At 41.1% G+C, this 15,382-nt stretch overlaps 1 protein-coding gene across 7 annotated transcripts in view; it reads right to left on the bottom strand.

Annotated features, from left to right (window-relative positions):
- Positions 1-15,382, bottom strand: part of enah (ENAH actin regulator) — a 398,339-nt gene that overhangs the window by 71,548 nt on the left and 311,409 nt on the right. For all 7 annotated transcript variants that reach the window (XM_043687390.1, XM_043687387.1, XM_043687385.1 and 4 more), the window contains one exon: positions 3,602-3,876. In XM_043687390.1, coding sequence (XP_043543325.1) covers positions 3,602-3,876 — 275 coding nt within the window. The remainder of the gene's footprint in view (positions 1-3,601; positions 3,877-15,382) is intronic.

The raw sequence follows: 15,382 nt of genomic DNA on the forward strand, positions 1-15,382 counted from the left end.
AAAAAGATGGGTACTGGGCTAATGGTCGGATACTTGGTAGTGTGGATGAGCAGAGGGATCTTGGTGTCCATGTACACAAGTCTTTGAAAGTTGCCACCCAGGTAAATAGTGCGGTTAAGAAGGCATATGGCGTACTGGCTTTTATTGGTAGAGGAATTGAGTTCTGGAGTACTGAGGTCATGTTGCAGTTGTATAAGACTCTGGAGTATTGTGTGCAGTTTTGGTCGTCATACTATAGGAAGGATGTGGAGGCACTGGAACGGGTGCAGAGGATGTTTACCAGGATGTTGCCTGGTATGGTAGGGAGATCGTATGAGGAAAGGCTGAGGCACTTGGGGTTGTTTTTATTGGAGAAAAGAAGGTTTAGGGGTGACTTGATAGAGGTGTATAAGATGATTAGGGGTTTAGATAGGGTCGACAGTGAGAATCTTTTTCCACGTATGGAGTCAGCTATTGCAAGGGGGCATAGCTTTAAATTAAGGGGTGGTAGGTATAGGACAGATGTTAGGGGTAGGTTCTTTACTCAGCGAGTCGTGAGTTCATGGAATGCCCTGCCAGTAGCAGTGGTGGACTCTCCCTCATTATGGGCATTTAAGCAGGCATTGAATAGGCATATGGAGGATAGTGGGCTAGTGTAGGTTAGGTGGGCTTGGATCGGCGCAACATCGCTGTATTCTTCTATGTTCTATAACAAAGGGAAATCCCGAAGTCCTCAAGTGGCATATTAACAGTAACAGTGGTTTAAGTAGGGCTGATCAGAGACCAAACAAGGTATTTACTCATGAGAGAAGCACTAAAAAAACTGCAGATGATGGAAATCTAAAAAAAAAACAGAAATAGCTAGAGAAACTTAGTCTGTCTGGCAGCATCTATGGAAAGAAATCAGAATTAATGTTCCTGATTTCAGGGCACTGGACTTAAAAATATTAATTCTGCTTTCTCTCCACAGAGGCTGCCAGACAGGCTGAATCTCGCCCGTAATTTTTGTTTTTGTTTCAGGTTTACATGTGAAAGCAGGGAGCATGGCTGAGGTGTTAAATTAATACCTTGCATCTAACTTTACAATACAAGATGCTGCTGCCCAAGTAATGGTGACAGGAGAGGAAACTCTGTCGCTTTAGAAAGATTCAAAATTACTAAGGAAGAAGTCTTGGTTAATTTATTAGCACTTAAGCTAGTCAAGGTACTGGGACCAGATGGGAAGCATCCATGGATTTTTAAACAAGTGAGGATAGAAATTGCAGGGAAACAGGCCATAAACTTTCAACCCTACTCTTGGGGAGGTGCTAGAAGACTTGGGAAAACTTCTAAAAACAATTATTTGTTATAGAGTTAATAGTCACATGAGAAAAGGTGGATTGATTAGAAAGAGTCAACATGGATTTCTAAGAAAAACATTTTTTGCATGAACCCAATGGAGGTTTTTTTTGAACAAGTAACAGAAAGGATCAGTGATGATAATGCTGTTGATGGTATACATGGATTTTCAGAAGGTGCTTGATACAGTGTCAAGCAACAGACTTGTGAGAGAAGTTATAGGTCATAGTATTAAAGGGAGAGCAGCAACATGGATACAAAATTGGTTGACTGATAGGAAACAGACAGTAATGCTCAATAGATACTTTTTTGGGCTGGAGGAAGGTTTGTAGAGGAGTTTTCCAGGGGTCAGTATTGGCACCCTTGCATTTCTTGCTATAAACTAATAACCTGGAGCTTAGTGCGCAAGAGACAATTTTCAAGTTTCCAGATGACACTAAACTTGGAAGAATTGTAAATTGTGAAGAAGACAGTGTGGACCTCTAAAATGACATTGCCAAATTGATAGAGTGGGCAGATACGTGGCAGGTGAGGTTCAATGCAAACTCGTGTAAGGTGATGTACTTTGGTCAGAAGAACATTGAAAGCCAATACTAAATAGGGGGCAATTCTAAAAGAGTTGCAGAAACAGAGGGACCTGGATCTTTGAAGGGGCAGGACAGTTGGAGAGAGCAGTTAATAAAGCTTTCAGTGTTTCTTGGCTTTACTAATTGGGGGCACAGAGTACAAGAGCAAGGGAGTGAAATTGAATTTGTATAAGACATTTGTTAAATCTCAGCTGCAGTATTGTGTACAATTGTGGTACCACATTATGGAAAGATGTGAATGCATTGGAGAGAATATCGAAGCAGTTTACAAGAATGGTTGCAGTAATAAGAAACTTCAATTGTGAGGACAGATTGAACAAGTTGGGACTGTTCGTCTTGGAGAAAAGAAGGTTCAGAGGAGATTTGATAGAGGTTTTCAAAACCATGAACGGGTTGGACAGAGTAGATAGGGAGATGGTCCTGCTCGTAAAAGAAAATTCCACTGCCCGGAAATGTGGTGGAGGCAGGTTCAACTGAATGGATAGTTATTTGGACAGAAATGGTGTGCAGGGATATGAGGAAAAAGTAGATGATTGGCACTAGGGAGCAGAACCAGTGCAGGCACGATGAGCTGAAAGGCCTCTTTTTTGCGCCAAAACAATTCTATAATTACCCCACGATAAGATCTGTCATTGAAATGAATGCATCAAGTTGTAGTAGTTATCAACCAAACACACTAAGAGCTCATGTATTCAGATGTAAATTATTTTAAGGCACAAGAAGTTAAAATTATGATTAAACATTCTCTCAGACTCTGAAAATTTAATTTGGCAACTATGGAGTCTCATTTATTCATGAATTTCGTATTATCAAACTTTCTAAAACTGAAAAAAAACTTTTATTTTACATTTTTTTCTCTTATTTATCTTAGCCATTTTCTTCCCAAGCTCTTATGTTCCATTCCCTAATGCACCAATTATTTTATTCATCCCATTTTAGTTTCCTTCACTACTTTTCTTAATTTATCACAAAATAAATACTGTAATTTGTACTTCCTTGTCTCAGCAATGATTCTTTAATCTGATCTGTTGAAGACCCTCATTATTCCTTGCCTTTTCTGATAACGCCACTGTAGAGGGCACCACATGAAATGATTTAATAATACGTACTAGGAGAAAGTGAGGACTGCAGATGCTGGAGATCAGAGCTGAAAATGTGTTGCTGGAAAAGCGCAGCAGGTCAGGCAGCATCCAAGGAGCAGGAGAATCGACGTTTCGGGCATGAGCCCTTCTTCAGGAATCCTGAAGAAGGGCTCATGCCCGAAACGCCGATACTCCTGCTCCTTGGATGCTGCCTGACCTGCTGCGCTTTTCCAGCAACACATTTTCAGCTCTAATAATACATACTGTCATTCAAAAGCACAAGAAACCGTCTATGGACAACTGTCAGCATGATGAATCACAAGTGTTGCACCTTGTACCAACTGCAAAATCCCAACCATTCACTTAATAAAGGCCTACTCTGAAATAGTCTCACTTGCCAATCCCTTAACCTATTCAGTTACACATAAAATATTAAGCTTTGTAATACTGTCCCAAATCAAAAATTAAAGTGTTCATATCATAAACTGAATCAAGCAAACATCCAAGTGAAATAGGTTGGACAACAGGTCAATAAAAAGGGATACTGTAGCTTCAAATCTGATCAGTTTACTGTGACCAGTGCATAACATATATTTACCTTTACATGTCACTTACCAGCAGATGACATCCTTCGTTCCAACTCCCACTCCAGCTGTTCTCTCTCAAGCTGTTCTTGTTGTTCTCTTTCTTGCCATTCCATTTCCTCTCTTTCTTGTCTTTCCCGTTCCTGTCTTTCTTGTTCCATACGCTCATGTTTTTCTCTCTCTTGTTTTTCACGTTCTACCTGTTCCTGTTCAAGCCTTTCTCTTTCCAATCTTTCACGTTCCACTCGCTCACGCTCCAAGCGTTCTCTTTCTAGTTCCTTCTGTCGTTGCTGCTCTTGCAGTTGTCTGGAACACACAATGGATGTTATGTCAAGGGAGAGTTATAAGCCACAAAACTGTAACATAACTTTCAATATTAAGTGTTTGAATTCCACTGACCACTTTGTTCTCTTTTAAAAAAAAAACAAGACATTATTTTGTCTTTACATAATTTTTTCTCAAGTCTCTTGGTTGACTACAACGATTTCCTTCTCTGTGAATTCTGTACCTTACACATGCACCAATGACTACTGGAACAGCCAATTTTATAAAGTCCTTCACACCAACATCGGGGACTGGTACCAAAATTGGCAGAAATGTTACATAGGCAGTAGTTTAATTCTCAGAATGTCATAAATACTACTGATCCTAAAGAATAGCATTCAGCAATGCTAAGGCTTCCCTAGTGTAAGCAAACTCCACACAGACAGACAGCCACCCAAGGCTGAAACTAACTCTCAAGTGCTGAGAGGCAGCAGTGCTAACTACCGAGCCACTGCAATGACCTTAATGGTAACGTAGTTCAACTAACATATTCAAGAGGGAATTTGATGATTATTATTCACAGAAATATGGTACTGACCATACTTAACCAGCTCACACTTGTAAATCTCGCATCACAGTATCAAACATCAGTGGTGATTCTACAATTGCATAATCCTAAGTGTACAAAGATTTATGTTGAGGATTGTCAGTCGGGCTTGCACTTTACTTGCATATACCAGGGAGAAGGGGCGACAGATACTAATACACAGCACCCTGCTCTCTGCAGACAGAAAGAAACTGTATATGTCCTTGATTAAACTCAACAAAATAGTTGACTACCTTTGGTTTATTACTCAGGGCGATGCCTTGATCAATTAGAGTTGGCATGCCTGGGTGGTTTAAAACTTAATCGAAGCCTGGCACTTAAATGTCAATCTTCATCAACAGGTGCATTTGTAAAGATATCTTTTTATTTTTCTGTAATTTTGATTGTGAACTGAAATGAGAAAATTGCTGATTTAAAAACCAAGGAACCTGACACTCACTATAAGTGCTATTTACATTATTGTGAGCACAGTGGAAGTGTCACTGGAGATGGGAAAAAAAAGAGTAAAAAATGGAGATTCGGCCAGTAACAAGCAGCTGATTGGTTTGCAATTGGTGATTTATTGCCAATGACAGAGGCCTACAGTCTGCCAATATCTATGTGATTGGCTTCCAGGTAGCTAAACAGCTAATGGGTGTAAATGAGCCAGAAGGCATCAGATGTCTGTCCTTCGCTCTCTCTCATGTGAAAAATACATCAAATTGACCTAGGAAAACCATAAGTAAATACAGCTATTTTATTTGTTAAGGTAGTGGGACTGGTCTTCCACAGTAAGATGTTTTCTATATTCTAGTTCTAAAATTTAGATATATGAAACAGTTCACTGTAATAATCTATCATTTAATTTCAATTTCTAACTCTTCTCCACATCAATAATCAAGATATTTCAACATTGGTATTCCATTTAAATAAAAACCTCCAAACATTGTATGGTTTACTCCATAGTAATTATTAAAGTATCAATGAGGCGGTGAGGATGAGGGAGCTGGCAAGGGAACATGGTGCAGGAATCCATTAATGTAGAGGAGGCCAGCATGGAGGCAGCTAAAGTGAAAGGAGCCAGAGTGGAGGGAGCCAGCAAGGAGCCAGAGTGGAGGCAGCCAGTGAAATATACCTCTTTTGACTATGTATGGATGAAGGCTACAATGAAGTTTGGATCCCAGTGATCCTAAGTGTTATTTGATATCACTGTTAAATATACTTTTTAGTATTTCAGCAATGACACAGATTAGACTACTGGAATTGTCCCAACTCACTGGGTTACTGCACTATAAATCAAGACCCACTCATCACGGAGTCACAACAAATTACTCAATGAATGGCAGAGCTCGAGGAAGCTTAGATGAACATAGGGATCTTAGGATTTTATTTAATTCATTCTTGGGATCTGAGCGTCACTGGCTAACCAGTATTTATTGCCCATCCTTAGTTCCCCTCAAGAAGGTGGTGGTGAGCTGCCTTCTTCAACCACTGCACTCCACGTGCTGTGGGTTGACTCACAATTGCCTTAGGGAAGGAATTCCAGGAATTTGGCCCAATGAAAGTGCAGGAAAGGCAGTTTATTTTCAAGTCAGGATGGTGAGTGGTTTGGAGGGAAAATTGCAGCTGGTGATGTTCCCATGTATCTGCTGCCCCTGTCCTTCTAGATGGAAGTTGTTGTGGGTTTGGAAGGTTTGTTCATAGATCCCTGAAGGCAGCAGCACAGGTTAACAGGATAGTTAAGAACACATATGGGACATGTGCCTTTATGAGTTGTGACATAGATTATAAGAACTGTACAGAACTTTGGTTTGAGCAGAACTGTACAGAACTTTGGGTTTGGTGCTGTACAGAACTTTAGTTAGGGCACAGATGAGTACACTGTAGAGTTCTAGTCACCATGCTACAGGAAGGATATGATTGTACTAGAGGGGGTGCAGAGGGGACTCACCAGGATGTTGCCTGGGTGGAGCATTTTAGCTGTGAAGACAGACTAGATAGGCTTGGGTTGTGTTCTTTAGTGCAGAGAAGGCTGAAGAGGGACCTGATTGACAGGTGCACGATTTTAAGGGGCATGGACAAGGTGAATATGAAGTACTGTCTTGGAGGGTAGAAGTGGGAAACCTCACAACCTTTAAAATGAAAGTGGATGAGCACTTGAAATGTCATGACATTCGAGGAATGTTCAAGGAACATTCAAGGCCAAGTGCTGGAAAATGCAACAAGCATAGATTCAAGCTGAAGGGTATCTGGATATCTCACTTGAGATGCAGAGTCATGCCAACAACATGGGTTCAATTTCCACACTGGCTGAGGTTATCATAGAGAACACTCTTTCTCAATCTCTTCCCTTGCTTGAGGCTTGGTTGGCCTCAAGTAAAAGTACCACCAGTCCTCTCTCTCTCTCAAATGAGACAGCACCCCTAGAAATTTGGTAAGATTATGGCAACTTTGCACTTCTGACTCTAAATGTAAAGATTCAATGAAATTACCAAAAATTTCAATTTGCCTCTGACTGAAAGGCATGTTGGATACAAGCAAACCTCAATAGGTTATTTTGGTAATAATAAAACTGGCCTGCATTACAATTGTAACACTGATGACTTTAACAATAGTAAAAGAACAGATTTCTAACATAAGTATCTTAAATTTTACCCCTCTTAATAATTTCCACACAAAGACTAAAAGACAGTCAAAATTCAAAGTGATTGGATAGAAAAAATGTCGGGGAAACACAGTTCCACATCATCCACCTAAAATTACAAAATTTAGTTTTATAGTTTTAATTTTATAATCCTCAATTCTTTGATGATGCCTCATGGTTATCTGCACAGTGATAAAGAATACAGTTAACTGGTTGACTGATTAAACCTTGGTCTTTCTTTACCCTTTCGGTTTCAGAACTTTCTCTTTCAGCTCTCTCAATGTAGTTGTTTTCTGCTCTTTTGACAGAAAATTGGAGAGAGCAACTTTGCGGAAAAAGAGGGAGAGATTTTTGAAATCAACCTATAGAGGTTTGCTTGTTCTTCACTGTTTCTAGGACTCTTTCTTACACGGATAAATAATCATGATCTACCCCTTGCTGTGGGGACAGTTGCAAAGTATGCAGATGATACAAAACTTGGAAGCAGTGTATAATGTGAGATGGTCTGTTGAATATCAAAAAACCATTAACAAGATGGTAGAGTGGGCAGATAGTTAGCAGATGAAGTTGAATGCAGCAAAGTGTGATGTGATACCTTTTGGCAGAAAGAACATGGAGACAGAATAAACTAAAGTGCATTATTTAAAGGACAATGGAACAGAGAAACTTGGTATATATGTGTGCGCCTAAGTCATCAAAGGTGGCAAGATAGGCAGAGCAAACAGTTAAAAAAAAAGCTTAAGGCATCCTAGATTTTATTAATAGAAGCACAGATTTTAAGAAAAAAAAAAGTTCCCACTAAACTCATGATCCACTAGTTAGATCTCAGCTGGAGTATTGTGTTCAGTTCTGGATGCCATGTTATAGAAAGCATTGAAGAGAATGCAGAAGAGGTTTACTAAAAATGGTTTAAGGGATAAGTCAGTTATGAGGGAAAGAATGGACAAGTTGTGACTATTTTTCTTTGTTTACTATCACTTAGCTAATTTTGTTTCCAACTTGCTACTGCCCCTTTTATTGTATAAGGTCTAACTCTTCTCACAACTCTGTTGTGTGATTCTGTGATTCAAAGCTTATCCACTGGCTTGATGGTGATGGTAGAGTATGCAATATGCTAGGCTACGAGGTCAAGGGGTGACTTTGAGAAGGAGAGTCCTTCATGCTATCTCAGCCAGTATAGGAATTGAAACCACACTGTAGGATCACTATGCATCACAAACTAGCTATCCAGCCAATTTTGCTAACTGACCACCCCCACATGAAAGAGTGTACTCAACACGAAGATGGAACTTTGCTTCAGCAAAGACTATGCGCCAGCTACTTCAACTAGATACTACCACAGAAAGTTGCATCTACAAAAATAGAGGCAATAATTTACAATATTTTCACCCCAAAAGCTTTTAAAAATACAGTGTATCTCTGTTAAGAATATCAGGACATTAGCAGAAGTAGGCAGTTCAGCCCTTTGAGCCTACTCCACATTTCTTTATATATTTTTATTGAAAAAAACAGATTTTTTAATATTACAACAAATACAAAACAATACAATTCAAAACAGTACAAAAAAAAAACAAGTAAAAAACCCAACCCAACCTCATGTACAAATGTATAATCATATATAGAAAAAAAACAGAATTTAAAAAACCAAACCAGCTATTTAACTAAATAAATAATAACCAACAACGAACTAACAGAACCTCAACCTGAGCTACAAATCTTCTTAAAACTTGCTAACAAACTAATAAATAGTGATAACTCAACTCAGCCAAACAAGACACTCATATATTCACAGTTCCGCCTCCCCGGATATTGGACTGGTAAAACACAATTGTTACGGCTATATAAAAGCCCTTATTACTGTGGCAGATAGATTTGTGTCTAGGTATTCCAAAAAGGGCTGCCATGTCTTATAAAAATTCTCAGTTTCGTGGTGTACTGTACTTGTGAGAAAATCCAAAGGAATATGCTCCATAATAACCTTCTGCCAAACCGACAGGAGCCCCACTGGCCTTGGGGTGGGAGTGGTTTCAGATACCCAACCTAGCAAAATATTCTTTCTTGCTCGTGAGGATATTGAAACGTTTTTTCTTACGCACGTTTGCAGGGAACACACTGGGCAGGCCCAGAAGAAGAGATAGGGTCCTTCTCCACCCTTACACCCCGCCACAGCATTACAATATGCTTGAAGCCTACCACAAGACCAGAGACAATGGGTAAGAGTGCCCGTACAGACCTTGCAGTCGGGACATGCTGACAAACCATTCGGAGCCAAGTGGACCCTGTGGAGGATCTTCAACTGAAAAGCATGGGTCCGATTGCAAATTGATATCTTTTTTGCATTTTCACAAATATCTTCCCAAACCTCTGAGGAGACTCCAACACCTAGCTCTCTCGCTCTCACACACCCTGCAGTTGATCGAACTCATCGGAGGGAGCACCCCCCAATTGATGATATAAAGAAGTGACAGAAAGTGTAGTCAAAAGTGTAATCTTTTTTTGAATAAAATCCCTAACTTGAAAAAAGCGACAGAGGTCCCTATTAGATAGTTCGTATTTCTGTACTAACTGATCGAAGGACATCATTACGTCTCCCTCAAATAAATCACCCAGTCAAGACACACCCCTATCCGTCCAATTTTTAAATCCTGAATATATCATCCCTGGTTGAAAACCCGGCATACCCATTAAAGATGTAAAAGAAGAGGTTTGGCCAATATTGCCTTGCCTCTGTTGAATTGCCCCAGGAGCTATAGGGAGAGGCTGAACTGGCTGGGACTGTTTTCCCTGCAGCGTCGGAGGCCAAGGAGTGACCTTATAGAGGTTTACAAAATTATGAGGGGCATAGATAGGGTAAAAAGGCAAAGTCTTTTCCCTGGAGTCGAGGAGTCCAGAACTACAGGACATAGGTTTAGGGTGAGAGGGGAAAGATATAAAAGAGACCTAAGGGGCAACTTTTTCACACAGAGGGTGGTACGGGTACAGAATGAGCTGCCACAGGAAGTGGTGGAGGCTGGTACAATTGCAACATTTAAGAGGCATTTGGATGGGTATATGAATAAGAAGGGTTTGGAGGGATATGGGCCGGGTGCTGGCAGGTGGGACTAGATTGGGTTGGGATATCTGGTCGACATGGATAGGTTGGACCGAAGGGTCTGTTTCCATGCTGTACATCTCTATGACTCTATGAGTAGTTTGCATCAATATTTATTGCAGAAAAGGTCTTGGAAGATATAGAATGTAGGTAAATAGATGGTGACATCTTGAGGAGGAAGTGCTGGATGTCTTGAAACACATAAAAGTGGATAAATCCCCAGGACCTGATCAGGTGTACCCTAGAACTCTGTGGGAAGCTCGGGACGTGATTTCTGGGCCCCTTGCTGAGATACGTGTATCATCGATAGTCACAGATTAGATTAGATTAGATTAGATTACTTACAGTGTAGAAACAGGCCCTTCGGCCCAACAAGTCCACACCGCCCCGCCGAAGCGCAACCCACCCATACCCCTACATTTACCCCTTACCTAACACTACGGGCAATTTAGCATGGCCAATTCACCTGACTTGCACATCTTTGGACTGTGGGAGGAAACCGGAGCACCCGGAGGAAACCCACGCAGACACGGGGAGAACGTGCACACTCCACACAGTCAGTGCCTGAGGCGGGAATTGAACCCGGGTCTCTGGCGCTGTGAGGCAGCAGTGCTAACCACTGTGCCACCGTGCCGCCCACAGGTGAGGTGCCGGAAGACTGAAAGTTGGTTAATGTGGTGCCACTATGTGAGAAAGGTGGTAAGGACAAGCCAGGAAACTACAGACCAGTGAGCCTGACATCGGTGGTGGGCAAGTTGTTGGAGGGACTCCTGAGGGACAGGATGTACATGTATTTGGAAAGACAAGGACTGACTAGGGATAGTCAACATGGCTTTGCGTGTGGGAAATCATGTCTCACAAACTTGATTGAGTTTTTTGAAGAAGTAACAAAGAGGATTGATGAGGGCAGAGCAGTGAATGTGATCTATATCTACTTCAAGAAGGCATTTGACAAGGTTCCCCTTGGGAGACTGGTTAGCAAGATTAGATCTCACGGAATACAAGGAGAACTAGCCATTTGGATACAGAACTGGCTCAAAGGTAGAAGACAGAGGGTGGTAGTGGAGGGTTGGTTTTCAGACTGGAGGCCTGTGACCAGTGGAATGCCACAAGGATTGGTGCTGGGTCCACTGCTTTTCGTCATTTATATAAAATGTTTGGATGTGAGCATAAGAGGTACAGTTAGTAAGTTTGCAGATGACACCAAAATTGTAGGTATAGTGGACTGTGAAGAAGGTTACCTCAGATTACAATGGGATCATGATCAGATGGGTCAATAGGCTGAGGAGTGGCAAATGGAGTTTAATTTAGATAAATGTGAGGTGCTGCATTTTGGGAAAGCAATTCTTAGTAGAACTTATACACTTAATGGTAAGATCCTAGGGAGTGCTGCTGAACAAAGAGACCTTGGAGTGCAGGTTCATAGCTCCTTGAAAGTCGAGTCACAGGTAAATAGGATAGTGAAGAAGGCGTTTGGTATGCTTTCCTTTATTGGTCAGAGTATTGAGAACAGGAGTTGGAAAGACATGTTGCGGCCATACAGGACATGGGTTAGACCACTGTTGGAGTATTGCATGCAAATCTGGACTCCTTCCTAATAGAAAGGATGTTGTGAAACTTGAAAGGGTTCAGAAAGGATTTACAAGGATGTTGCCAGGGTTGGAGGAGTTGAGCTATAGGGGGTTGAATAGGCTGGGGCTGGTTTCCCTGGACCGTCAGAAGCTGAGGGGTGACTGTATAGAGGTTTATAAAATCATGAGGGGCATGGATAGGATAAATAGACAAAGTCTCTTCCCTGGGGTGGGGGAGTCCAAAACTAGAGGGCGTATGTTTAGGGTGAGAGGGGAAAGATATAAAAGAGACCTCAGGGGCAACTTTTTCATGCAGAGGGTGTTACGTGCATGGAATGAGCTGCCAGAGGAAGTGGTGGAAGCCAGTACAATTGCAACATTTAAAAGGCATCTGGATGGGTATATGAATAGGAAGGGTTTGGAGGGATATGGGTTAAGTGCTGGCAGGTGGGACTAGATTGGGTTGGGATATCTGGTCGGCATGGATGAGTTGGACCAAAGGGTTGGCTTCCATGCTGTACATCCACAATAGCTCAGCACCTCTGATGTCCTTAGGGCACAGCTGCTTCCAGCAGGAGTCAAGCCTTCAGAAAGAGTACCCAGACAAGAAGGCACCAAAGGTACTTCGCTTGCCCCCTCAACAATACAAACACATTGATACCAGAATGAAACCCACTAACACCTACTTCAGCCAAGGGTCGGAATCTCCTGAGTCAATTAAGAAACTCATTGTCAGACACCGGACACTTGAATCTTCCTAATGAATGAACTTTCTTTCTCTTTGTTGTACAACTCACACCATTGTCTCATAATTCACACTTCATTGTTCTCAGGGTATAAAATTCCACTGCATTCTCTGTTCGAGAAAAAAGCTATGGTTCCTTCAGTGAGGTCAAGTCGCTTCCGTGATATCGCTGTTTGTTAAATAAATCCTTGTTAGTTCTCAGTCCAATCTGTGATCTCTGATTAATTGGGCTAAATTCTCCAAAACGTATCATGTTTATTGTGTGTTGATTTTGATTTGAGTTAGAGTAGAAGTTATGAAGGGTGAAATCTTGTGAGCAGTCCTGCATGTAGGGATCATTCAATAAATTTGGTCGTTTTGCTATATGGTTTCTTAGAATCCCTACAGTATTGAAACAGGACCTTCGGCCCAACAAGTCACCACCAACCGTCCTTTTCAAACGCATTTCCCATTACTTTGCATTTACTCCTGACTAATGCACTTGACCTGAACATTATGGGCAATTTAGCACGTCCAATTCACCCAACCTGCACATCTTTGGATTGTGGGAGGAAACCGGAGCACCCATGCAGACATGGGAAGAATGTGTAAACTCCTCAAAGACAGTGTGGAGTTTCCTGACGGGGGTGGTCATAACAACCTCCCTCATTTGCTTAGACCTATGATGATCTGCACGTTGCTAGCATAATAATCAGGGCATCATAATACTAGCAGTCTCTAAGTCAGAGCTTAGCTACTAATATCTACTCATCATTGAAGATTGGCTCTAAATCATATACATGACATTTGATAGGGAGACACACAATTGGAAGTTCACCTTGAGGGATGGCAGTGATTTACAGGCAGGGGTGTGCAGATGAGGTCACAATCAGATCAGTCAGGACTATACTAAATGGCAGAACAGGCCTGGGAGGCAAATGGCATATTGCTTCTCCTATTACTTGAGTTCTTGTACTAAACATCTGGTTTTTGTTGTAAAGGCCATATCATTTTATTTTTGTGTATTTTTGTTAGAACATAGAACTATACAACACAGGAACGGTTCCTTTGGCCATGACGTTGTGCCAAACATGATGCCAACTAATCCCTACTGCCTGCCCTTGGTTCATATCTCTGCATTCCTTGCATCGTCATGTGCTTATCTAAATGTTTCTTAAATGCTCCTATCGTATCTGCCTCCACCACCATCCTTGGTAGCACGTTCCACAGTCCTATTACTCTGTGTAAAAAAAACTTGCCTCTCACATCTAATTTGAACTTTCTCCCTCTCACCTCAAATGCATGTGCCTAGTCTTGGACATTTAAACTCTGGGAAAAAGATTCTGACCGTCAACCCTATCTATGCATCTCAAAATTTAAAGACTTCTATCTAGTCTCCCCTCAGCTTCTGCCACTCCAGAGAAAACAATACAGCTTTTGTCGCCTCTCCTTATAGTTCATACTGTCTAATCGAGGCAGCAACCTGGTAAAGCTCTTCTGCATCCTGTCCAAAGCCTCCACATCCTTCCTGTAATGTGGCGACCAGAATTGAATACACTACTCTAAGTGTGGCCTAACCAAAGTGTGTCTTATAAAGCTGCAACATGACATCCTGACTTGTACTCAATTCCCCAATCAATAAAGGCAAGCATACCATATACCTTCTCTACCATCCTGACTGAAATAGGAAAAGAATGGTTTTAATACCAAGAACTATTGAGGTTATAGTTTTGAAAGCAAGTAACCTGATATTCATTGTTAAATACTGTTTACAGCTGCTAGTTTAGGTAGTAGCAGATAATTTGCAGACGAGCTGGAACTGAGGGTGTATACAAAAGGAAATCCATTTGGCAACAGGTAGCCATTTGGTCTGTGGGCTAGTAACCAATTATCGATTTCAGAGGTCTTCTGCCTGCCAAAAACTATGTAATTGGCCCTCAGATAGCTGAACAGCTTGGGGCTGTGAACAAGATAGAAAGGAGCCAATCTCCAGGTGCTCAGAAGCCGTGTCTGTTGTCTGCAGTAAAAAAAATTTGAATGAAAACAGTTCATCTTTCAGAAGTTGGTATAGCAGTGACACTAAATTAATAAGCCAGACATTTTCTAAGGTGAACCAGCCACCCTGTGCCTCCTGTAAACTAATGAAAGCACCCGGAAAAGCAAATCAGAGAAGCAGCATTCTGATTACCTCAAGACATTTTCTGGAAGATTGTAGGAATAGAAACAAGCTGAACTACTTACTCAGTTTTTCCCTTCATAAGTCACCTTTTCTCCCTGCTTGTGTCTTCCAGCATGTGCATAAAGGGATGTTTGTAAGAGGTTTAGCGTTTTGACTAGTCAAATTATATGTCGATGGTTCAGAATTATTTACCTGTAGTTAGAATCCAATTATTTGTCATAAATAGTAATTCTTGTTAAGTACAGAAACCTGATCTGTACTTTTTTGTCAATATGGTTCTGAAAGAGCTTAATGCATTGCTGCAAAATTCTACATTATTAGGCAGTCTAAAACAAAGAACAATAGAGAGATTTGTAATAGAGTGAGATTTTGCTAAACGTTCTGCATTGAGAATTTGGGCTGAGTTGTAGTTAATGGGCAAATATTGTCTATGAAATGAAATCCAACAGTTATTTTCCATATAAATCAATGATAGTCGTTCAATTCAAAAGTGAAAAGGGATAATTGAACCACAGATTGTTGACAAGCCTAGAGTCTCATGGTCCAAGCCTGAACACAATCTAACCACCATGTATCTGCCTTCAATACTCATGTTCTAATCACTAAAATGCCAAATCACAAAACAGAACCATGTTTGTTCCTTTGTTTTGTATGGTAATGTTTAAAAATTCCCTTGTGAGATGCGAGTATTACTGGCTGCGCCAGCATCTTTTGCCCATTCCTAGTTGCCCTTGAGAAGGTGGTGATAAACTG

Source organism: Chiloscyllium plagiosum, chromosome 3 (assembly GCF_004010195.1).
Source record: "Chiloscyllium plagiosum isolate BGI_BamShark_2017 chromosome 3, ASM401019v2, whole genome shotgun sequence".
Taxonomy (NCBI): domain Eukaryota; kingdom Metazoa; phylum Chordata; class Chondrichthyes; order Orectolobiformes; family Hemiscylliidae; genus Chiloscyllium; species Chiloscyllium plagiosum.